Consider the following 25,468-nt stretch of genomic DNA (forward strand, 5'->3'; position numbering starts at 1 on the left):
AGCACTTTTTCCTACTGGAGTCGTTTGCCAATGAATTTTGCTTAAAGCAACATCTGAGCTCCACTTAGCTTTGCAAAGAGAGCAAAAACGCTATGGACAGACTCCCACGGGAACCCCACATTCTTTTGGACCTTGCCTCTTCTACTGGTGGCATCATATTATTTCATGTCTCTTGCTGCCGGTAGCTAAACCTTAGGAGAGGCATTTCAAGCTTTTCGAATAGGAGGAAAAACTGCACAAAAGCCAGGAAACAACGAAACGATTGGTGGAGGGGGAAAGGGGAAAGGCCATTTGGAAACCCCAGAGGGCCGGATTTGGCCCCCAGGCCTGTGGTTCTGCACCCATGAGCTAGGTGGACCAATGGCCTAATCCGATATACATCAGCTTCAGTGCTTCTCTGCCTTCCCAATTAGGGGTGTTAAGGGATGTGTGTGTGTTGCAGGGTCTTCTGGCTCCTGGTAGTTGGAGATGCAACCCATGTTCCAGGATCTTTCCTCCAGAGAGAGGGGGCAAAAAGAGCTGCAGGTGGATTCTGACATTAGCAGTGGGGTAATTGCAGGAGGGAAGGAGTGGAATGTTTGTGTAAAGGAACAGAAACACACTTTTGGAAGCGCTGGCAATTCGAGCCCAACTGGCTCCGAGGAGTGCAAGGTGCTTAGAAAGACTCACCGAGCGAAAGCGCAGCTATGAACGCCGTCGTCAAACTGCTGGCGCACAACACGGCTGCTCCATTCAGCTCCACGTACCCCTTGGACAATGCGCCCAGAAAGACTGCCGCCACGGCCGCCAGGAGCCCCACCACCGTGGCCTGTACCTGCGCAGCAAAAACAGCGGAGGGGGACAGAAAGCCACAGGAGATCACAGCCTGGCACCAGCTTGCAAGCATTCCTGGTTGAGGTGCTAGCACAGAGACTACACGTCACATGCAGACATGCCAGGAAGCCCCAATGATTTTGAGGGCTTTTAAGATTAAAAAAAGTAGCTTCGATGGGGGTGGAGCCTTTTGAGCAGCGAAGCACCAGGGTGCGTGTGTGTACGCTTAACTCAACCCCTGCCAAGCATTTTTCCACTACAACTCACACTCTCTCTCTCTCTCTCTCTCAATCTCTCTCTCTCTCAATCTCTCTCTCTCTCTCTCTCTCTCACACACACACACACACACACACACACAGAGCGCTACTTTTCTCCTTGCCGGGTTTCAGACATGTTTGTGAGCGTAAACACATGTCTGAAACCACCCAAAACTGTAACATGTAGCCTCATTAGCATTTGGTATGCCATTAAAATTCAGGTATCTTTGGGTTGTCCAAAGAAGCATGCTGCTGCCCTCTGGTGGATGAAAACAGACATTCTACATTACTGCGCCAAATATACTGTACTATGCGGCTTCTCTACACTATAAACATATCAGTTTTATACAACTTTGTTATGACCCCCTTCTAAAGAATTGTGGGAATTGTTGTTGGGTGAGGTGCTTTCTCTCTCTCCCTTCATAGAACTACAATTCCTACCATTACCTGAGAAGATAAGAGAAAATGATTGTTGAATCAGCTTAAAACTGCAGTGAGGATAAGCCCAATGTTAGGGCTGTTAGCTGTTCAAAGGCTTGGCATGTCATAGTACAGATATTTCTGTTGGTAAAGAAGCACCCACGCTTGTGGGTTACACAGTTAGTGTTCAACTCTGTCTGATTACAAGTTTTGTGTAACAAATGTTTCATTACTCTTTTACCAACCGGTATGGGTCCAATAAAATTTAATACATTATCCTGTATCTTTAAAGGTACATTTGAGATAATTAACTGTCTTCTTTAAACTGATAAATCAATTTGCTGACTAAACAATACGTATGAAAAGTGTTAAGTATAGATGACAGCTTCTCTTGAGGAAAAAACTCAAAAGATTTGTCTTTTAAACGATCACTGTAGGCATGTTTTTGAAGCAATAGAAATGATGGGGATTCAGTCCTGAGCATGTTCTGTGGAAGCAAGTTTCCAGAATTCAACAGGACTTATTTTCATATGATATGTTCAGGACTGGAATCTTAAACTGTTAAACCGTTTACAACCATGCATATGAAGATAGGAAGAGATAATGAAATAAGGACAGTTAGCAATGTAATTAATTAAATCCTGCAGTCAAGAAACTAATAAAATAAATGGGCATTTGCTTTTGGAGAAGGGAAATACAAGGTTCTGGCTCTGTTTGCAGATACATGCTGACTGACCACATCATACAGAATAGGAATGCCAATGAATTCCTACAGGGACATACAGAGATATAAAAGAATACAAGATTCCATTCTTTTAAAGCTGGTCACCTTTCAAAAGTCCCACACTATATGCAAAACATCTAACAAATCTGGAAGTTCTGAGCTGTACAAAAGGGGGATTGCATATGGGCCATTCATTACATTAACTCTGGGGATAAGGCCCATTCAATTAGGTGGGACTTACTTCTGAGTAAATGTGTTTAGGATCACACTGTGAGCCGCATAAATGAAGGGAAATTATGACACAGGCCTAGCTATATAGACATATGCCTGTAGTTGTGGGATTTTGTACAAAAACTCTGTGCAAGAAAACGGGGCCAATGAATGCAAAGTACAGTTCTGAAATGACACAATTAGCAGATGCTCTTATAGCCTTGTGGTTTACGCTGGCTGAACCATTTATGGGAAGTACATCCGGGGGGCTGAGGAGCTGGGGTACAGTGTCACTAATACTATCCAGATGTCTTGAGCAAAAGTTTAGATCTGCTCACCTGAATCAAGGCCAAATTACAAGTAACCATTTTCCACTGTTCCTGTGTATCATCCATCTGTCCAGTATTAGCCTGGAAGGCAGAAGAGGTAACATTTAAATTTATAATGATTAATGGTATAATTATGCCAACTGATTTTACAAAACAATTATAAACAGTCACTCAAAATTTCAAACCAGCTGTATCAGTTATGCTAGTCAGTCTAGGGGATCCTGGTGTGTTTCCGTTTTGACTCTATAAAGTCTTTGAGACTTTAATTTTGTAATTTATTTATTTATTTATTTATTGCATTTATACCCCGCCTTTCTCCCTCTCGCAAGGAACTCAAGGCGGCTTACATTCTCCTCCTCCTCACCGTTGTATCCTCACAACAACAACCCTGTGAGGTAGGTTGGGCTGAGAGTCTGTGACTGGCCCAAAGTCACCCAGTGAGCTTCCATGGCCAAGTGGGGACTAGAACCCAGATCTCCCGGCTCCCAGTCCGTCACTCTCACCACTACACTACACTGGCTCTCCAATTAACTGGTCTGGTGCATTTGTGTAGGTCTCTTACACCTGAGGAGAGAGCACCTGCCACAACAGGGATACATCTGCACTTTACCAGCAGTGTGGCAGGTGCTGTCCACTGTTCCTAACCTTTCTCATTTTCAAACTCCTTGTATTCATGAGAGTTTCCCATATCTGTCCCTGCAGGGCACCCATCTTCTTCTTCCTCCTGTCAGCATCGTGAGCAGCCTATAAACAGCCATGTGGAGCCAGACTGTCAAGGGCTGGGGCCAAGCCGGTCTGCATCCAGGTGTATTCCAAATTGCAGCTGCAACGGCAGCCTGTGTGAATTCCACGCTCGTGTCCAAGGCAGATGCCTTCGAAACATTAATCTATTCACTGTCAGGACACCAGCACTGCTCATAGAAGGAAACAATCTTTTTATAAAAAATAACAAAAAAAAGAAAAAAAATCAGCAGCTCTGTGCTACCCAGAGATATAAAATATCTGGGTGCTTCTGAAAAAAGGGATTTTTTCCTTTCCAGCATTTGCAAAAACTGGGTATTGGAGAAAGATGAACGAAAGCGCACAGAAACATAAGAACAGCCCTGCTGGACCAGACCAAACACCTACCTAGTCCAACATCCTGTTTCCCAAAGTGGCCGACCAGATGCCTATGGGAAGCCCATAAGAAGGACGGTGAATATGGGCACATAGATTCTGAAATTTTTCCTGCATAGGCTTGCACCTAAAATACTGCTGACTTCTAAAGGCTTGGTTCTTTCCAAATAAGCATACACAATAAGCAGCCGACTAGAATAGGAGGGAAATAAATCATAAGAGAAGCACTACTTGCTCAGTGGAGAAGGGAAAAAGGGCTCATATCCACCCTGCATAAGCATGGTGATAACCACCATACTACTTATTACATTGTTATTACCTGCACCACGACCTTGCTGCTTAACAAGCAAATGCAATCGATTTTCATGGATGGGCAGTTAAGGAGACTCTTGATTAAACCTCAAAACTTTCCTTGCCAAACAGAAGTCAGGAATATATCTCCACATATTAAAACCACAAGCTCAAGGATTACACTTACAGCAGTAGAAAGTCTAGATGCCAAGGTCATTTCCAGGTTGCCCTTCAAGCCAACCAGAGCTGGAATCAAGATAAATATTTCTGTGATTGCCTTAAACACTTCCCAGTGCTGAGAGAAAAGGAGAGAGAATGTGAATCCATTGTCATACCAACCACAACCTACTGTAGCTTTCTGATGTAGGGGTACAGAAGTTTATTAGCTACACACAGAATTCTGCATCATCAAATGATGTTGTGTTTGTGTCATGGGAACCTATTGGATAGTGCCAACGACATCACTAACCCCACATTCCCATCTGTCCGCACCATTTTGTGAACATTTGGAAAAATGTCTTGGGGAAAAATGTAATTAAAAGCTCCACATACCCCTTCACTGAACAGCTTAAAGCAACAAGCACAACCTCTGGGTCCCAGGATTTTGTTCCTTGGACCCCTGAAGTCCTTTGCCAGGAAGATCAGAAAGCATTAGTCTGATTCTGTGTAAGAATGTTCTTTATGCAGGAACATATTCAGAAGATTCCAGGAATTAAAGGAGAAGGATAGTGTGGATGCTTGGTATTCAGTTTGGAGAGAGCAGCCGGACTGAGCTAAAGGTATTGTAAATATAGCTTTATTATAACTTTTCTTTTTTTTAATATAACTCTTACTTTCCAAGAAAGGCATTTCTTCCTATTCATGTCATTCCACCCAACTTAAGAGATTGTTCTGGAAGAACATATTTCGGGTGAGAATGTGTACCAGAAAAGGCTCATGTTTGTATTTAAACCCACCTGCTCAACCTAATGGAAGAGACAGCTATGGGTTTAAAAAAGAAGCTGGAAAATTATAATGGAGGTCATATGGGCGGTGGACTGCGCATTTTGGAACACAAATGGAACGACATCAGAAAAATTGCACACTGGTTACAGCAGCCAAACATGAAAGTCTAGACATGCTTTCTACAACCCTCCAGGTGTTTCAGGTTTCAACTCCCATCAGCCCTAGGAAGCATAGACAATGATCAGGAATGCTGGGAGTTGTAGTCCAAAACATCTGAAGGGCATCGTGTTGGGGAAGGCTGGTCTAGTCCAGAAGTATGTAACCTGATACTCTCCAGGTATTTTGGACTACAACTCCCTTCAGCCTCAGCATGGCCAGCGGTCTGGAATTATGGGGGGTTGTAGTCCAAAATATCTGGTGGGCACTGGGTTACACTGCATCTAGACAATGGCCTTTGGAAAAGTATGACCAAAAGAAGAAATCAGAAGAAATGATAACATAACAACAGACACCCAATCTACATGGAAACGGTATGAGAAGTGCTTTCTGGTTACATCCAGATTTTCATGAAATCACTTTGGTCCATCAGCAGCACGAGGAAGAAAAGCAGAGTATACACTACCTAAAAGCCCACTTTCACAGGTCAAACTACACTTGAAACCACCTTCCTTTGGGGTTAGGTGGGCGGAATCCCACCAGTAGAACGTAACATCATCAATGGTGTAGATCCTGCTCAGCGAAAGAGGAACTTTTTCCCCGCCCTGTCCATGCTCCCCTGCTCAGGAAGTTTAATGGAAGAGATGAATTATGTCCCTGCAGTTTACCCCACATCTCTCCCCTTGCATCCACCATTGGTCTTCATACGTGTGCTTTGCTTCTAGAATGGTTACATTGATAGGTAGCTGCATGCTGCATAGTGCAAACTAAAAGTAAACAGCTGAGACAGGACAGGAGCTGTAGGAGAAAGCACCACAGTGAGTGAAACACCACTATTGTGAAACAGTGCAAATGCAACATAGTGCTATTGCGATATAGTGCAAAGTAAAAATAAACAGAGGAGAAGGAAAGGGGAGCGTCAGTGGTGAAAGACTGAAACTGTGCCACTGTGAAATAGCGCTGCTGCAAATTAGTGCTAACTGGCGGGAAAAGAACCTTAAGCCTGTGTCCAAACAGCACGCTACTGTCAATGGTGGAAAAAAGGGAAGGGGGGGGGAGGGTTGGCCCCACCCCTTGCCGACGTCACAGTCTTGTCATAGACACACCCCTAGGCACACCCAACATGCAGGACTTAATTTGGGAGGAATGGGCACAGGAGCCGCATTTAAGAGAAAAAGATGCAATAAAACGATTTTCTGAAAATGTTTTCAGGGGAAAGCTGCGGGGTTGCTGCTGAGTGCTCTCAATCTGCACTAAATCACCCATGTAGAACGGGCCAGAGAGTTAGAATTATAGGTTTACAGTGGGAACCTGGAAGAAACTGAGAGTTGCTGGAGGGAGAGCAATGGAAGCAAAATCAATTTCCTCTACATTTCCCCTAAAACACACAAATGCACACTGCTACTTTCTGGTCTCCTGCATTTAACCTCTCATACATTCCACTCACCTTCCTTCCTTAATTTTCCCCTTAGTCCATTGGCCTTCTTCTCTCTGCTAAGTTATCTATCTCCTCCCACTTGCCTACTTTCCTCCCCTCAATTTACCCTTCTGCCCACCTTTCTCCCCCCAAATTTCCCCCCAGCTATTTATCTTCCTCATTTATCTTCCTTCCTCTCTCCCCATCCCCTGCTCATCTATTTTCCTTCACCTCCCAATTTCGATCCTCTCCACTTCACCTGGCTGATTCCTCACCCCCCCACCTCACACACACACACACACAGCCTCCTCCTCCCCTCTCTTCTCCTAATGGAACTGAGTGAAGGCATTGCCTGGCTATTGAAGGATGCCAGCCAAGAGTGCAGCAGAAGCCTCCTTGAGCCCTCCTGACTGGAGGCTCCTGGGAGACAACTGGCAGGAAAATCCACGATGTGGCAGGCCTAGTGCATATGCATCAGGCTCTGATGTGGGAGATATTCCCCACACTTTGAGAAAAGTGCTCATGGACAATCCTGGTCTGCAGTGGACTGAGGAATCTGGAGGAGCAATGGTATAGAATCACAGGGTTGGAAGGGGCCTGCAAGACCATCGAGTCCAACCCCCCGCTCAATGCAGGAAGCCTGATTCCCAGGCGGTCACCCCTCCAAGTACTAACCAGGGCTGACCCTGCTTAGCTTTTGAGATCAGACGAGATCAGGCACATCCAGCCCTTTGCTCGACATCATAGAATGACACCACCCGCCCCTGCCCTGATCCTTTTCTGCGAGGACAGGGGATCTATCGTTGATCTCCTACCCTGCAGTGCAAAACCAGCCCCAAGCCCAGCTTTGTGCCTCCAGTGTGTGCAAACAGAGAAAGATGGTATTTTAAGGGTGCAATCCTATGCTTGTTTAGGCAGAAAAAAGCCCTACAACTCCCAGCATGCCCCAGCTAGCCATGCTGGCTAAGGCATGCTGGGAAATGTGGGCCTTTTTTCTGTCTAAACAGGCCTAGGATTGTGCCCTATAGAAATGAAAATGATCAAGCCAGGGCTGATACTGCATGGTAGAAAACAAAGCATGTTTTAGTACATCCTGAAAAGATTGGCCACAAGACATGAGAAAGCACAGTCTGGGGAAAAGAACCAAACACCCAACACTACCACAAAACTCAGAAAGAAGCCAATCTCTGCTGCCAAACAAAGAGAAGGCTTGGGGTGATCCGGGGCTTGCTGAGGGATCTCCACCCTGATTCAACCCTAAAGAGCATTTTTGCCCCATGCTCACATGACTGACATAGCTCAAAGGCTGCCAAGAGTCATTAGGCATATTGACTACGACGGGTTCTAACTAATACACTGTGTATAATCCAGACGGGCATGAGAGATGCTGAAACAAACAGAGCTGGAAGAACCGAAGAATGAAGTATTACTACAAAGCTCTGCGAGGCGAAAGGGAGAGGCATAGGAAGGACCAAACACACTCTAATAGTGAATGGAGAATTGCACCGGTGGTGCAAGTTAAGCTCTAGCTCTCAGGATCATGGTATAATGCAGGAGTGGGCAACACACAGTCTCTGGACGCAGCCCCCACCACCTCTGCTGCCCCCCTGCCATGAGTTTTTTTTTAAAAAAGAAAACCTTTTAAAGAAACCAAATGGTGCTCTGTAGCAGCTGCAGCACACATATTTAGCTTTGCAAATAAGCCAAATTTAAGGCAAACTGGCCATTTTAATTTTACTTATTTTCTCCCCAGTGCGGCCTGCAAGGGGGTGGTGGTGAAAATGGGCCCCCAAAGCTCTAGCCGTTGCCTACTCCTGGGTATAAGGTCCAATATAATGGGCAAGATGACCTGCAACTAACTGAAGCTCAGAAAAGTAGCTTTGGAAATCAGCTTGCTAATCTTCTAAACAAGATTGGAAAGGGCTGTGGGGATAACAGCAGACACTCTGTTTATAACAAAAGGGACGTACCCTTAAACATCCTCTGGACATGTTAAAAATACCTACAGTTTATTTACGGACAGCAATGGAAAAATCAAGCAAGCCCAAACTGTTAATTCTAAGAGGACAAATGCCTGTCCCTTTTCCATTCCTTTCCACATGTGGTTGTTTTTTTCCAGTGGATTATATATATAACTCACAGCCTTAGATAGGCTTTGTTATTGCATCAACTTCAGCTGTAAAGTCGATAGCACAAATTAAAAACTGAACTCTGAATTTACAACAGCACTACCAACTGCTCAGCAACCTCTGCATTCATTTCGAACTGAAGCCAAGAGTTACCCATTTGTCTGCACCTCTTAATTTTGCCTTCCTCATGACACTGTTTTTATTTCATAAAAACTGGTGATGCACATGGGCTGCCCTTTTGTAGAGTGGACACTGTACACACAGGGAGTGGTGTCAGACCTTGCTTCCCCGGCTTTCTGCTCAATTACAACAAGGTTGGGATTTGCTCATGCAGGACATTGTTATTCTAGATTAATTAACATGGGATACAGGAGTGCGATGTTGCCTTTGTGGCATACCATTTTAAATGACTGAGGGTGAAGAGCGAAGACATGGCAGAAAAAGTGCCGAGGCCACAGCTGCCGGAGATAAATAGGGCGTGCGTGGTATCCATGTCTTATTTGTGATGTATGAGCTGGCTGCTTCCTTTTCCTATTTTACTGCTGTGCATCAGTGGATGCTCAGGGGAAGGCAGCATGAGCATTCTTAGTTGGCTTGAGATTTTCTCCAGGATTCTCACTAGTATTATTCCAAAAACAAAAACACCACTTGGTGCCATTCCTATCAGGATCAGAAGATGATGGCAAGAGAAAAAAGTGTGCATCCCAAATGAATACATACAAAGATATATAAGAGGGCTTGAAAATGCTGGAACCGGTCCCATTTTCTAGCCTTTGTTGCTGCTTATCATTAAGCATGGAAAACAGTATTTTCCAAGATGAACAGCACAATCCTATGAAGAAAGTCCCTCAGAGATCAATGGGGCTTATTCTCAAGTACTTGTGGATGGGGCTGTGCTGTGAGGGAGTGATCTCTCTTGGTGTACAGCTATGTACATCAGCAGGATTGTTATGGGGCTCAATAGAGCAGTGAATGGACAAGGTAAGCGTTTCTGCCTACTTAGGTGACCCTCCAGACAGACATGTGAAAAAATATTAGTTTCTAATATATATACATACACACACACACACACACACACACACACACATTTAAAGGACCCCCATCCTCAAAATGGCTCTACAAGGACTGGGAAGCTCATTGCTCTGTAGGAATCATGGAATGTTTGAGGTCAATTGAATGTCAGTTGAAAAGAAACAAAAATGGATTTTGGCCGGTTTAGCCCCTAACATCTTATAGCATCCTGGAAGGAGGGCTGGAATTAGGCTCAGGGTTTGCATGCCCCTCTCCCCGACAACCAACTCTCCCAAACACAGTGGGGAGATAAAAATAACCCCCTCCCCTGGGGTGTACCACTCAGGTTCAGGGCCAGATGAGTAGCTTCCCTGTCACCTAACAACAATCCTCAGAGCTCAGTAGTCTGGTGCTATTGTAGGTGGCATTTCCCAATAATTTATATCCTCTCACATTATTCCCTGTGGGGCCCCAGTCGGTTACTATTCTACCACTGATGAGGATGCTCTCCTGTTAGTTGCATCCTAGTTTCTGTGGCTCAGGACGGTTAGGTACAACTCAGGACAGTTAGGTGCCTTAAAAATGAATGAGCTGTTTCCTCTAGTATAGTCCATCCACTAGACTCTCTGTATGGCTCTGCCATACTCACAGAAGACACGTTCCCCACAGGCAGGCAACACACTGCTCCTGGCTATCAGATGGCCATATTAAAAATGAATGTTCAAGGTCACCCAGGCAGACCAACCAGCCATCCACCCCTCTTATTACCAAGGTACTTGAAAGAACATACATACTTGAATAATATCCATCAACACACCAGCAGCCACCAGGCCTAAACCTGCCAAGACGTATGGCCCAAAGACCTGTGATGCAATGGAGAAGGATGTTTCTGGAAGCAATCCACTGGCTGACCTGATGAACTTACAGGTGAAACCTCTGAGTTTCTTCCCCTGGAAGCACAGCTTCAATTTCAGCTGGGTGACCACCATGACTGAATGCCATTAACCCATACTCAAGAAGCCAGAGGGCAAGAGGAAATCCAGGAATGAAGATGGTCCTCACCACACTTAGCTGCACATTCCAGAGTTTAAGGCGCTTTTAAGTTACAGTTGTGCCACCACGTATCTGAAGTTTGATGTCCGTCTCTTCTTCCACAAAAGAACGACAAGGTTACTTTCCAAAATGCATTAGGCTTAGCTGAGCTCAACTTTCACTACGCTTCAAGGCAGCGCCTTCTTCACATCATACTCCAGAGAGGAAACAGAATCTAGAGGAAGGGATCTGATGGTTAAGATGTTTGTGGATAAATACATACAAAACCACTTCTTCAGCTATTACCACCTGGCTGGAAACCAGAAAGATCTGCCTACACTTTGGCATTGAGGCGTACCAGCAGGAAGAGTGACAGGTTGTGCAGGAATCCCTCCGAACACTTCAGTCACAGATGCCCTTTCTCCTCAAGTTACAAATACGATGGTTTAAAATATGAGCCTGCACCGCTAAATCAGCCACAACTGCTTCAAGCTTGCCATGCGTGACACTGAACTTCTCTTGCTGTCCCAAGACAAGGGTGGGGGAAGAGGGCAGGTTACTTCTTCAGTTTTCTTTTGTTTTGCCTCTTGTTTCCTCAAGGTGAAGAAAGGTCACCAGGAACATGAGCCCAATCCTACCGATGCTATGGATATGACAGAAGAGGTTAACAGGAAAAGCCCGGAGGGTGTACTGGCTGGAAGGGCATTTTTAGCCCCCTGACTCCTTTTCTTCTCTCTGTTTCCCCAGCCTCGCGAAGGGTGTATGAGTTCAGGAAATATGTAGTCTCTATCTCTGAATGACTGACATTCAGAAGAAAAAAATTCCACAGTCGAAACCAATGAGCTTCAAAGGCTAACACCCTTATCTGCTGTCATCACTTCAACTTTCAGCTACTATGCAAAGACTGTGATAAGAGTCTCTCCACGAGTTTTATTTAAGGTAGTTCTATAGTCAATGGAAAAGTTGCCAGTGGCTTCTCTGTAGCTTTTTACTTTCTGTCTCAAAGGTCTGCAAGGTGCTGCTATGCATAGCATTAAAAAAAGAAGGAAAGGGCAACACTGCCCATGGGGGCTTAACAATCCATGGCAGAGGCCATTTGGCAAGCACAAGCATAAAAATGGCCAGTGGAACTCAGCTCAAGCCCTCGATAGAATCAGAAGAGAACGTTCCAGCCCAGGTGGGTCAAACTTAAGTCAGCTGTGAGGGAATTTAGATGTGGGACTTTTCTGCCTGAGATATTTTGTTATCACTTTGATCAATTCTTTAAACCTCTCTGCATATTCTTTATGATGGGTGTGGAGGTTGGTGACATGGGAGGGCCCTGTCATTAAACTGGATGGCAAATCTGTTGTGGTGTAGTTTGCCCTTTCAGGGCCAGGAAGCCGCCCCGAGAGCCTATTTTTGGATTAAAAGGATATAATGATAATTTGCAACATCTAAATGCTTAAATAATGAAAACAAATCAATAGGACCCCAAATTGAAGATGGTGGCAGCCAACTTTCCCTTTTTGTCATTGACACAGAGTTACGCATAGGACATAGTAGCATTTCGATGTCTGGAAGTTTCAGGTAATTAACTCCTGATCCGTCTGATGTTTTGTTATCTGCCCTCCCTTCAAAGAGTTTAAATGGAATACATCAGCCTTCCCCAACCAGGTGCCCTTCAGGTGTTTTAGACTACAACTCCCACCATCCCTGACCACTGACCATGCTGATGGGGCTGATGGGAGTTGTAGTTCAAATCACCAGGCTGGGGAAGGTTCCATCCCATCCATAATAATCCCATCCTTTTATCCTCACAACCTTGTGAGGTAGGTTAGGCAGAGAGACTATGATTAGTCCAGGCTACCCAGAGTGCTTCACAACTGAGAAGCAATTTGAACCTGGTCTAAGTGCAACACTCTAAACCCCTCACTGCACCAATCAGTCTGTTTGATGGTAATCTGATTACTGAAAGTGGACCAGTCATAAAGACTGATGGATATGGTCTTCCTACTGCAGGCTGCGTGGTCTAATGACAGCTTTCTATGATAACATCTGTCTTGAGATCAATCACAGAATGTATTATTTTTAGCTGGTTTCTTCCCCACAGTGAAGAGTCTTAGAAGAGTTAGAAGAGTGCTGGGCTTAAACCTATAACACCTGTATCAGCTGAAACAGAAACTCAATGGGCAGCCTTCAGGTTACCTTGCTGCACAGGAACAGGAAGTACAACCTCCCCAGACTTCCTGTTCCTGTGAAACATCACATTAAAAGGAACAAACAAACTATGCTCACATCTCTCATTCCCTTTCACATGTGATAGAATGGAGGGGTATGGGAAGCCCCCTTTCACACACTTAAAACCCACACACATACACAACCCAGCACCCCTTAATCCTATGGATGGGGCCACCCTTCAAATCTAGAGTCTAAGGCCAACTGGCAGTTGAAGCTGAGTGTTCTTTCTGGCAGGGAGGGAGAAAGCAGGCTCCCTGTAGCTGCGCCTTCCCTGGATGATGGATGGGGCCAAGCGTCTTGTCCCCTTGCCATGATGTTCTTCCTGGAGGACAGGGGGTACACCTTCCCAGTTGCCTTTAGCCCTCTGACCAGTGGATGGGGCCAAACTGTGTTTCCCTTCAGATATATAGATATAGATATATATAAACACACACACACATATACTGTATGTGAAAACATACCAAGGGGGAGACATGTGACAGAAACATCTCCAAAATGGCAGGGTTATGACTCCAGTTCCCAAACCTTTCTGCCAGTTGTCAACTCAATACCCAGACCCGCACTCTGAATCTTGAATCTCTGCCAGTTGACAGAACACCGCCTCCTTGAGGCCCAGCGCTGAGGGCTTGAGCAATTCTCTGAGGTGCGTTCAGCTACCAGATCAGTTTGATCTCTGCTATTTCCCTCTCCCACAGATTCCGTGGCACTGGCGGCTGTCAAACCTGGATGCCATGAAGGGGTGTAATCGCAAGTACGGCCTTTCTTAAGGTTCAACAGACTGGGGTGAATGGGTTCATCGCTCTCTGCCTCCCTCCGTAATTAAGTAAACACCATAAAACATGTGCTGCCAATGAATCAACATTCAGAAAGTGGCAGTTAAGTCAGGAGCTCTAAGAGTGTACAATTCATTTTTTATATATTATCCAGTTAAGGTGTCTCCAGTAAATAGGCAGACATCTGCCAACATGGAAATAAAAAGCATATGTATCTGTAAATACTCCAGAGCAGGAAGTTTCTTTTCATTATAGCATCCACATACAGCGCCCAACACCCTGTCCTGTACAGCAGAAGAGGTAAACAAGACACGTACACAGGACAAATAAATACTGCCATCGAAAACAAAATAAAAACCCAGGTCAATCATAATAAAGGAGTAAGTGCTTCCAAATCACGTACGTGTGTGTGTGTGTGTGTGTGTGTATTTTCAGTCTCTATATAACAATCTATACCAATAGAAAATCTAAATTGTACTCTCCAAAGAAATTATGGAAATTCATTCATAGGAATTATTATCACTTGTCATTTCTGTCATACACTAGGCCATTAATAATCCATTTTACAAACAGGGAAGAGAAACAGCTAGAGTGAGAGGGTTAGAGAGCATAACTTGCCTGAATATGCACATAACTGTATTTTTAATGTTTTTAATCTTTGTAAACTGCCCAGAGCTTTGGCTATTGGGTGGTATAGAAATATAATAATAATAATAACAACAACAACAACAACCATGCCCTACTGTAACTAACCCTGGAACTAAGCCTATTACTTCCCTGTCTACCCTGCCGTATCTTCCCTTTCCTTCTTCAGTTGTTTCCCGTGTCAAACTTTAGATAGTAAGCTCCTTGGGGCAGGGACCTGTCTTCTGTAAAGTACCATGCATGCTAATGGCACTATATAAATAACAACAACAATATTCCACCAGCTTGATAAAATGGAAAAAGAAAAGGAAGTACAATGGACTGTCAGCCAAGTAACAGGGATTAAAGATAATACCAATACAGAACACATTCCCATACTCTTCAGAAATATCCAGTATTGGCCAAATCAACCAATGTCCTAACTAAATAACACTGATTTAATTATCTAAAGGGGCGTTCATTAAAACTGTCATGCATTTTTATTACTAGGCAATATAGCAGCCTTCCTCAGCCTAGTATCCTCCAGATGTTTGATTGCAGCCCCCATCATTCCCAGCTGAGGAAGCTGGCGGTATAATATGCCAGCTCATATGGGCGTTATTTTTAAAAAAAATCTTTTTAGATGTCATTAGTTTTCCAAAACAAAATTAAACAAACCAACAGAAAAAGAAAGAAAGAAAGAAAGAAAGAAAGAAAGAAAGAAAGAAAGAAAGAAACTGGATTTAAATCTAATTATTGACAGAGGGTAGTACATTTAACATATATGTATATTTTCCCCCTTTACCTTACAAACCAAGATATACAAACCTATATATATCTTGGCTTGTAGGCTGTTTGGAGTGTTTGGGTTTTTTTTAAATAATTCTTCACTATAACAGATTATATTTAGTCTCTCTTCCATAGTCTGAGGAAATGCTTTGACAAATACTGAATGATATGTCCTTCATTAGTATATAAAATTCTGCCATATTTTATAGAAGACAGATATTTTGCTTTTGCTTTTGGATAGTTTCAGTTGGTACATCAATTCTGCCATGGCTATTTGCCACAGTTCCATATACCAACATTTAAATGTTGGAAGTTCTGCAGTTTTCCAACTTCTAGCTATGACTCTTTGGGCTGCCATCAGCATGAATTCAATTAAGTCATGTTTGCATTTTTTTCTTCCCATACTGTTAAAAGGGCCAATGCTGATGTAGCACGTATGATTTGATGTGTGATATTTGCCATTTCTGAGAATACAATGTCCCAAAACAGTGACACAACAGGACATGCCCACCACATATGGATATATAAACCTTGCTGATTACAGTTTCTCCAACGTTTTGAATTGTTTGTGTTGCCTATTCTTGCCAGACATACTGGCACGATATACCATTGGTGTAAGAATTCCAACACATTCTCCCTGAGAATTGTTGATACAGTTTTCATCCATACTTTATCCTCATATGGGCATTCTTAACAGCATGGACAGAAAGTCCTTCATTATCTAGTACAATAAAGTGAGTTATAGAACACAATCTGTCAATCTGAAATAGGTGGGACCTCTAATTTTATGGAACCTAATTGATTTCCTTAATGCTGAAGAGCAACCCAAGGTCAATGCAAGGGAGAAATATTAACTCCAGCTCTGTGAAAGCTGTCAGGACAGGCAACAGGGCTTTTACTGCCATCCTCTCATACAGATAAAGGGCACCCTGACCTGTTACCTTACTAGTTAAATAAATCCAGCAGTGGGGATTGCGGGGAGAGAACTGCATGGCTGAAAAAGTAAACCTTTTAGAAAATATGATTCTTGTTTAACTTACAGGGCAGGCAGACGGCTTAAATCTGCAAATAAAATTCTGGAAAAAAGATCCACTAAACATTTTGTTCATTCAACACTTTGACAATGCATCTCTTAAATCTTGTTTGTTTAAGGCTGTAATCCTTCTTAAATCTTGTTTGTTTAAGGCTGTAATCCTACTTGCGCACGTCTCATTCAAGCCAGTACGACAAACTTCTGAGTAAACTTCTTTAGGAGTGTGTTTTATGTATTCATTTCATATATTTCTATCCCACTTTCGGCAGCAAATGCATTCGAGGCAGCTCACAAAATAAGATTAAACCAATAAATACAAAACAGAACAAACTACCAGAGACTAGCAGAGAAAAGCATGGGGAAGAGCAGAATCACCCACTATAAAACATCGGTAAATAGCCCCAGCCAAGGCAGAGGCATGAAGATCAACCTGGATTGCATGTAGTCAAACAGGCTTCTATACACGAGCGTTCTAATCCCATCTCAGCCAAGATGCCTGGAAACTAGAAAAATGCTTGGGCAGCCCAATGCTATGCATATTTACTAAGTTCAACAAAACTTACCCTCAAGCAAGTGCGCACAGGATTACAGTCTGACCCTAGGCATCTCTACTCAGCAATAAATCTCACTAAACTCAGTAGGGCTACTCCTAAATAAGTATGCACAGAATTGCAGCCTCAATCTCAAAAGAAATATAGGTAAAGGCAGTGTACGCTACAGATATCACTGAGCTCCAGCCAATGGGGGGGGGGGGACACACACTGATTATGCACTCAAAACAAGATGAATTCTTCTTGTTTACCTGCCCTAGGCAGTGGATACCTAAAAGAGAAGCATGACAGAGACTGCATCTTAGTAACCAAACACACTGACACAAATGCACAGAATTTCCTTTCTTCCTACCTGAACGTAATCCAAGATCATCCCCGCAAGGACCATTCCCATGCCTGCGAGCATGTATGGCAGGAGCACCTGCAGGCCAATGGCAAGGGCAGATTCCTCCTGAAGCTTTGCCATCGCCACTTTTGCTTCAGCAGGCTGCTTCTGAGGCAGGAGCAAAGGGCCATCCTCTGTCCCCTGGCTGCCAAGTCTGCCCTCTTTATGTTTACTCCTGCTCTTTGCTTTGTGCCTCGATCGCTCTCCATTTCTAGCTCTGCCTTCCTTCCGTCGCTGCCGAGTTTCTTCACCTTTCATGATGATTCTCCCAGTTCTTTTGAGGTAGGGGCGAGATGGGACCAGACCACACCAGACAGAGAGATAGAGAGCGGTAATAAGGAAGAGTCTCCTATGGTACCTCTGAGCAATAAAGCATCCTGGCATTCTTTTCGTTTTCCTGTGCCTCCAAAGCAATGCTTAGTTTACCATGCTGGCCCTTGGGAGTGATTCCCATTGGCACACATTTTACCAGAGACAGTCATTCACACAACTTGCTCAGAGGTGATCCTCAGGGGTACGGTCTCAGGGAACATGATGCTGTCACCCTGTTCAAGTGAGGCAGATCTCAGCTTGCCCAGCACCTGGATGGGAGAACCTGCCTAAATAAGAGCCCCGTGTAAGTTGCTCTGAGCTTCCCAAAGGAAAAGTGGTGTATCAATGTACTAATCCAATAAAACTAAGTGTACTCATTACATAAAATGTGTACCCATAAATATTCAGAAATGCAAGTTTCTACACTCCTCAGCTGCATGGCTGACTTCAGTGAAATGTGCGCATCTGTGGGAATCAAAGCCATTCATTCCACAGGTGCAAAATGTCACATCGCAATGATCTCTAATTCCCTTAAGGCGCAATCCTATGCATGTTTAGACATTAAAAAGTCCTGCAAGTTCCAGCACTCCCCAGTCAGCAGTTGCAGGACCTTTTTTGGAATGCTGGGCGTTGTAGGACTTTTTTCTTTCTAAACATGCATAGCATCGCATCCTTGTTATCAAAGGCCACTTGTTTCTGTAACCATATATTCAGCCTTGAAAATAGTTTTCCCAACAGTTGACCACTTATTTTGTGGTCAACTGTTGACCTCTGGTCCACTCACACTGAGTGGAACAGTTGACCTCTGGTCCACTCACACTGCCTGCTGTGTCTTCTCTTCCAGATACCCTTATCCCCACTTTCTCCTACCCACAGCACTGGGAAAACCCCAGATTTCAGGTAATACTGGTTCCCACAATCTCTCTCTTTCTCTCTCATATTCCTGACATTAATGTCAAAAGCAAGAAATGAAAGAAGGAGCATTACAGGTGGGATGAGAGGTGCGGCCCTTACCTAGTGACAAGTCTTGATCACTGGAGGTGACCACCCAATTAAAAGTCTACCTACATTCACTTCGTAGCCTCTGTTCTGCCATGCTTCACTGGATTTTTCCCAATTAAGAACTGTGCACATTACATTTTTACAGTATTTACCCTGTGTATTTCTACAGTGGAGTTCTAAATAGAACTGTACTGTTTTGAATTGGAGGGGGGGTTCCATTATATTCCGTAGAACTGTGTTTTGAACTATATTTTGAAATGCAGGGTGTTCCTTAAATGACAGGATGTGTGGCAATCCTGGTTAAGAAAGGCATCAGTGCTAATTCCGTTATTGGATGCATACACCCATTCAAATATGTCATGCAAATGTTTCTTCTGACCAAGACATATGCTAAGTCAAGCTATTGGTCCATCTAGCCCAGTATTGTCAACACTGACTGGCAGCAGCTCTCCAGGGTTTCAGGCAGGAATCTTTTCCAGCCCTACCTAGAGATGCTGGGGATCGAACCTGGGACCTTCTGGGTGCAAAGCAGGGGCTCTACCACTGAGCCATGACTCAAGCTGTCGTTGCTAAACAAATAGCACCATTGCCATTCTGTCAGCTCCAGTGGAAGGAGTTGTGTGCATAAGCCCAGATGAACCAGCGGACAGTACTGAACTTTGACCGGGGTTCAATACTGTCTCACATTCACAGGGCTGATTCATTTCTTACTATAGTGGGGTGTGGGAGTCACTTCTCCATGTCCAGAACCCCATCACAGGGAAGGTGCTTTCAGACGAGGCTTTTGTTGTGCCATCACCCTTTGAATTTTACAAGGAGTCCAGACCAGGCAATGTTGTCTTTCATTTGTAACCCTCCTGTATTTTCCCACTGCTTCTTCTGTCTTTTTATTCACTGCAAAAAATCATTTAAGGAGGTCAGCATGGAGTAGGGCATTGGTTCTCAACCAGTGGTATGCAGGAGTAGTCTAGGTGGGACATGGAGTTTTCATACCAATTACTAAGGCTTTGCTCTCCCTCAGTCCCCATGTCCACCTGCAACTGCTATTTGCTGTCTCTACCCTACCTCCCACAGACTATCCATCTGTGACCTCTTGCCATGTTAGGAGTAACCTTTTAAACTATGAATGGAATTATTATTTTTGTTTCTTGGGTTGTTTAACACCACAACAATAAAATGTACTCCCAATAATACTACTGTAATTTGTCATGCCCTTTTTCATAGCCTTACAACTTACTGTAAATATCAGGATGCCTGTAAACATCTAAATGCCCGTCTTGGGAAAAGTGGGCGTTTTGTTTCTATCATGGTGAGACCCAGGTTCTTTGATGGGGTGATTGGTGGGATGTATGTAACATAGGTTGAGAACTGCTGGCATTTCTACACCAGCCTAAAATCCTGCATTTAAAACGGGGCTTTCTGTTTCCGTTTTAAATGCAGGATCACCACTGACTCCCTCAATTTCAGTTACTGAGGCCTGAGGATGCGGACAAGGTGCTTGGCCAAGTCCGATCGACCACTTGTGTGCTTGACCCTTGCCCTTCATGGCTTATTAAATCAAACAAGGAGGGGTTGTCTGGCTGGGTCCAGGAGGTTGTAAATTCCTCCTTGAGAGAGGGAGTGGTGCCTGCTGCTTTAAAAGAGGCAGTAATTAGACCACTCCTGAAAAAGCCTAACCTGGACCCAGAGGATGTTAACAATTATAGGCCAGTGGCCAACATCCCCTTCCTGGGCAAGGTGCTTGAGCGGGTGGTTGTTGGACAGCTCCAGGCACTGTTGAATGAAACCGATTATCTAGATCCATTTCAATCGGGCTTCAGGCCTGGTTTTGGAGCGGAAACTGCCTTGGTCGCCCTGTGGGATGACCTCTGCTGGGAGAGGGACAGGGGGAGTGCGACCCTGTTGATTCTCCTGGACCTCTCAGCGGCTTTCGATACCATCGACCATGGTATCCTTCTGGATAGGTTGTCTGGGTTGGGAGTTGGAGGCACTGCACTACAGTGGTTCCGCTCCTACTTGGATGGCCGATTCCAGAAGGTGGTGCTGGGGGATTACTGCTCTGTGCCATGGCAATTGTGCCATGGGGTTCCACAGGGCTCTATTTTATCCCCCATGCTGTTTAACATCTACATGAAACCGCTGGGGGAGGTTATCCAGAGGTGTGGCAGAGCTGCCATCAATATGCAGATGACACCCAGCTCTACCTCTCTTTTACATCAAAACCAGGTGAGGCAGTGACTGTTCTGAATCAGTGCCTGGGCACGGTAATGGACTGGATGAGGGCCAATAAACTGAAACTCAATCCAGACAAGACGGAGGTACTGTTAGTGGGTGGTTCGTCTGCCCGGCTAGGTGATATTCAACCTGTTCTGGAGGGGGTTGCACTCCCCCTAAAGGATCAGGTTCGTAGTTTGGGGGTGCTCTTGGATCCAGAACTGTCACTTGAGGCACAGTTCCCAGGCACAGTTCCCAGGCATTTTAGCTTTCTAAATTTTTATCTTTGCTGTTTTAAATCTGTATTTTAAACTCTTGCACTGCTGCTGAGTTTTATTGTGGTTGTATTGTTATATTGTGGTTTTAATGTTCTGTATATTTTAAATTGTTTTATTGTGTGTTGTTTGGATTTAATTTTTGTGAACCGCCCAGAGAGCTTCGGCTATTGGGAGGTATAGAAATGAAATAAATAAATAAATAAATAAATAAACAAATACATGAGCTTCCTTCCCCTGCGCCCCGCCCTGCTTCTCCCCATATCCGAGTCTTTCATTATCTTTCATTGATCTCGCTCCTCTTCTTACTGCTTTAACTCTTTTCACCGAACACAAACGGAACACAAACAGGGTAATCTGACAGCTCATTATCTGCGATCTATTTAAAAACGGAACAAAGGGCATTTGCTGTAGGAGGCTCACGGCGTCATGTAAAGAGCCCGCAAACTTCGGTGAAGGAGCAATCTCAATCGCAGGATAAAAGCTCCGTGTGATGAAGCCCTCAGGGACTGCATGGGACGGATGGATGATACAGCTACTTCCCATCTTTTAAGCTCAGCCTTCCCCAACCTGTTGCCTTTCCAGATGTGCTGGACTACAACTCCCAGCATCCCCTATGGCAGGCTGGAGGAGCCCAGGTTGGGGAAGGCTTCACGCTAGCTCTGAGCCTCTGTTCCCCAGTAATAAAAAGCTTTCAACACGGAAAAAGTGGTATATAAACACGAAATTAAAAAGGGCAACAGTTGGAACCCTAATCTCCCTGGAATTTTGCAAAAGTCTGGATCATAAAATAAATAAACCCACCCGGGCGACCATGAGGGTACGGAAAACGGGGAAGGAGGTCGCGAAATGGCGCGAGAAAGCTTGGTTGGAAACGACGGACGCTCGCGCACCGCTTTTGGGGGGCTCCTCTGTTTCTCATCCACAACGGCCAGCATAAGCCGCGGCGAGAGAGACACGCGCGCGCTCTCGCCAGCCTCGCCCGCTTACCCGGCGGCGCCGCCCGCGCCCTTCCTCGCCAGGGTTTATCGCCCCCGGGGGCCCAGCCAGGGCGCCGCGCGCGCCTGGAGCGCAGGCAAGTGAGGGCGAGCGGCAGGCGCATGACGGGGGCGCGGCCTCGCCCGCATCTGGAGCGGCCCGCTTTTCCGCGCGCGGGCCGGGGCAGGTTCGGTTCCGCGCGTTGTCTGGAGGGAGGCGGCTTAGGCGGGCGGGCGGAAAAGGAGGCGCCTCGGCGCGGAGGGAGGCCCGTGCGGAAGAGACGCGTGGCCGCTGGCGGCGGGCGCCGACCCCCGGGCGCTTGGGCCGACCGAGCGCCTGGCCCGGCTGCTCGTCGCAGGGAGCGCCGCCGCCGCCGCCGCCTTCCTTCAGCGGATGCCACGGCAGCGCTCTTTGCTGGGTGGGGGTTCCAAGTCCCAAGCGAGGGTGTAGCGGCGGTTTATGGCAGGCTTCGCCACCCTCCAAAGGTATTGGACGACAACTCCCATAATCCCCAGCCGGCATGGCCAACGGCACCGGGTTGGGGAAGGCTGCAATACAGTATGCCGGCTCATAGGGTCCGTGGCCATGTTGGCAGGGAATTATGGGAGTTGCAGTCCCCTCGCATCTGGAAGGCACCGGGTTTTTTTATTGTAAATCTTTTTATTTGCAGCACATCCACAGCAATGACAAAAGCAAAAATGCGGGGGCAGGGAGGGGGAATTCATATCATGAAACATCAGTACACAGTAATCCTTAACATCTCCCTTGATATAGGAAAAGAAAACAAAGAGCGGGGCTGGGGGAGGATTGAACACATCCATTTATGTATGTATGTATGTAAAGACCCTGATGCTGGGAAAGACTGAAGGAAAAGGAGAAGGGGACGGCAGAGGATGAGATGGCTAGATAGCATCACTGATGCAATGAATATGGACTTGAGCACGCTCCGGGGGAGAGCGCAGGACAGGAAGGCCTGGCGTGCTATGGTCGATGGGGTCACGAAGAGTCGGACACGACTGAACGACTGAACAACAACAACAATGTATATATATATATATAGATATATATATATATGGTAATATGAGCAGGTTGAAAATAGGCACCAGGTTGGGCGTTGGGGAAGGCTGGTCTATGTATGGTTACTCCGAAGGTTGAGACTCTGCACATGCATGGAGGCGCGTATTACCTCACATATTCTAGGGGTCAGCCCTTTGGGGTTTGGTACTGAAAAGAGATGCTGAGAAGGAGCCTTCGCTCAGGTTTAGCCTTGTACGAATGTTTTGTTAGGGTGCAATCCTATGCAAGTTTAGACAGAAAAAAGCATGGCTGGCTGGGGAATCCTGGGATCCCCAGTATCACTTTTTTTGTCTAAATATGCATAGGATTGTGTCCTTAGACATTTTCTAAATAAATAAATGCCAAGCTAGGAACAAAAAGATGCCTGCTGCAAATCTGAGCAAACAAGTAGGGAAGCCTGTCAAAAATAGAAGGAATGATTAAAAATTCCATTGGGGATTTATTTATTCTTAAAGTAAGATGAACAGAGAAGGTGTGTTGACAACAGAGCCAAGAGAAGATTTGGAATGAGAGACATGAGCCTTATGCCCTGTGGGAATGAGTGCAAGTAGTGATATGATAACAGCTCCTCTTATGGAAAGAGAATGGGTGGCACCCTAAAACAAGCTGGGTTATTTCTGCCCATTGCAATTTCTAGAATGAGATGTGTTGGGCTTCAAGTCCTATAACCTAGAAGCTCTAAGTCATCCCTAATCCCAGATAGGAACATGAGTAGAGCCCTGCTGGATCAGACCAATGGTCCATCTAGTCCAGCATTCTGTTCACACAGTGGCCAATCAGCTGCCCGGGGGAAAGCCACAAGAAGGACATGAGTGCAACAGCACCCTCCCACCCATGCCCCCCAGCAACTGGTGTACAGAGGCTCACTGCTTCTGGGTCTGGAGGTGGCACATAGCCATCAGGACTAGTAGCCATTGATAGCCTTCTCCAGGAATTTGTCCAACCCCCTTTCGAAGCCATCCAAACTGGTGGCCATCACTACATCCTGTGGTAGCGAATTCCATAGTTTAACTATGCGCTGTGTGAAGAAGTCCTTCCTTTTGTCTGTCCTGAATCTCCTACCAATCAGCTTCATGGGGTGACCCCGGGTTCTAGTATTATGAGAGAGGGAGCAAAATCTCCCTCTCCACCTTCTCCACACCATGCATGATTTTGTACACCATTATCATGTCTCCCCTTACCCTCCTTTTTTCCCAGCTAAATAATCCCAGCTGTTATAATATCTCACAGGGGAGATGCTCCAGCCCCTTGATCATTTTAGTTGCCCCTTTCCAACTCTACAATATCTTTTTTTTTAGGTATGCTGACCAGAACTCTACACAGTATTCTAACTGTGGTTGCACAAAATATTTATATAAGGGCAGTTTACTCTTGGCAGTTTTATTCTCAATTCTTTTCCTAATTTATTTTTTTATTTTTTATTTTATTTATTTCATTTCTATACCGCTCAGTAGCTGAAGCTGTCTGGGCAGTTCATAAAAATTAAAACCAAAGAGCACACAATAAAACAATATAAAATATATAAAACATTAAAACCACAGTATAACAATATAACCAGGATAAAACCTAGCAGCAATGCAGGGATTTAAAATACAGATTTAAAACAGCAGAGCTAAAAGTCTAGAAAGCTAAAATACTAAAATGCCTGGGAAAATAAAAAGGTCTTCACCTGGCACCGGAAAGAATACAGTGTAGGTGCCAGGTGAACCTCACTAGGGAGCTCATTCCACAGCCAGGGTGCCACAGCAGAAAAAGCCCTCCTCCTAGTAGCCACCCGCCTCACTTCCTTTGGCAGGGGCTCACAGAGAAGAACCGCTGAGGATGTTCTTAGGGTCCAGGCAGGCACATATGGAAGGAGGCGATCCTTCAGATAACCTGGCTCCAAGCCGTTAAGTGCTTTGAATATTAATACCAGCATTAGGCCCAGAAATGGGCTGGCAGCCAGTGCAGCTGGAAAAGTCCTGGTGTAATATGAGCTCGTTGGCCAGTCCCTGTTAACAGTCTTGCCACCCTATTTTGGACCAGCTGAAGTTTCCGGACTGTTTTCAAAGGCAGCCGCACGTATAATGCATCACAGTAATCCAGACAAGACGTTATCAGAGCATGGATAACTGTAGCTAGGCTATCTTTGTCCAGATAAGGGCGTAGTTGTCTAATTATGCCTAACATGGAGTTTGCTTTTTTTTTTTATAGCAGACACACGCTGGCTTGACAGTTTCATCGAACTCTCCGCCATAACCCCAAGATCTCTTTCTTGCTCAGTCACCACTAGCTCAGATCCCATCAGGTTATCCTTGGTTGGGATTTTTTGCCCCAACATTCATCACTTTACACTTGCTAATGTTAAACCGCATTTGCCATTTAGATGCCCATTCTCCCAATTTG

The 25,468-nt window shown here is 45.0% G+C and overlaps 1 protein-coding gene across 6 annotated transcripts in view; it reads right to left on the minus strand.

Moving 5' to 3' along the window:
• Positions 1–22,532, minus strand: part of SLC41A3 (solute carrier family 41 member 3) — a 41,296-nt gene extending 18,764 nt beyond the window's left edge. Inside the window, exons 1-6 of one of the 6 annotated variants that reach the window (XM_084840195.1) lie at positions 22,019–22,353; positions 19,251–19,433; positions 17,193–17,499; positions 4,348–4,455; positions 2,763–2,834; positions 670–814 (exon numbers count right to left, since the gene is read on the minus strand). In XM_084840195.1, the coding sequence (XP_084696321.1) occupies positions 670–814; positions 2,763–2,834; positions 4,348–4,455; positions 17,193–17,483 (616 nt within the window). In that variant the 5' untranslated portion in view covers positions 17,484–17,499; positions 19,251–19,433; positions 22,019–22,353. Of the gene's footprint in view, positions 1–669; positions 815–2,762; positions 2,835–4,347; positions 4,456–10,612; positions 11,086–11,488; positions 11,615–17,192; positions 17,694–19,250; positions 19,434–21,832 lie in introns of those variants that run through there. The other 5 variants (XM_084840198.1, XM_084840199.1, XM_084840196.1 and 2 more) reach the window with 5 other exon arrangements.
• Positions 22,533–25,468: the final 2,936 nt, after the last annotated feature.

Source organism: Heloderma suspectum, chromosome 2 (assembly GCF_057233095.1).
Source record: "Heloderma suspectum isolate Gila_16-S chromosome 2, 16-S_ref, whole genome shotgun sequence".
NCBI lineage: Eukaryota > Metazoa > Chordata > Lepidosauria > Squamata > Helodermatidae > Heloderma > Heloderma suspectum.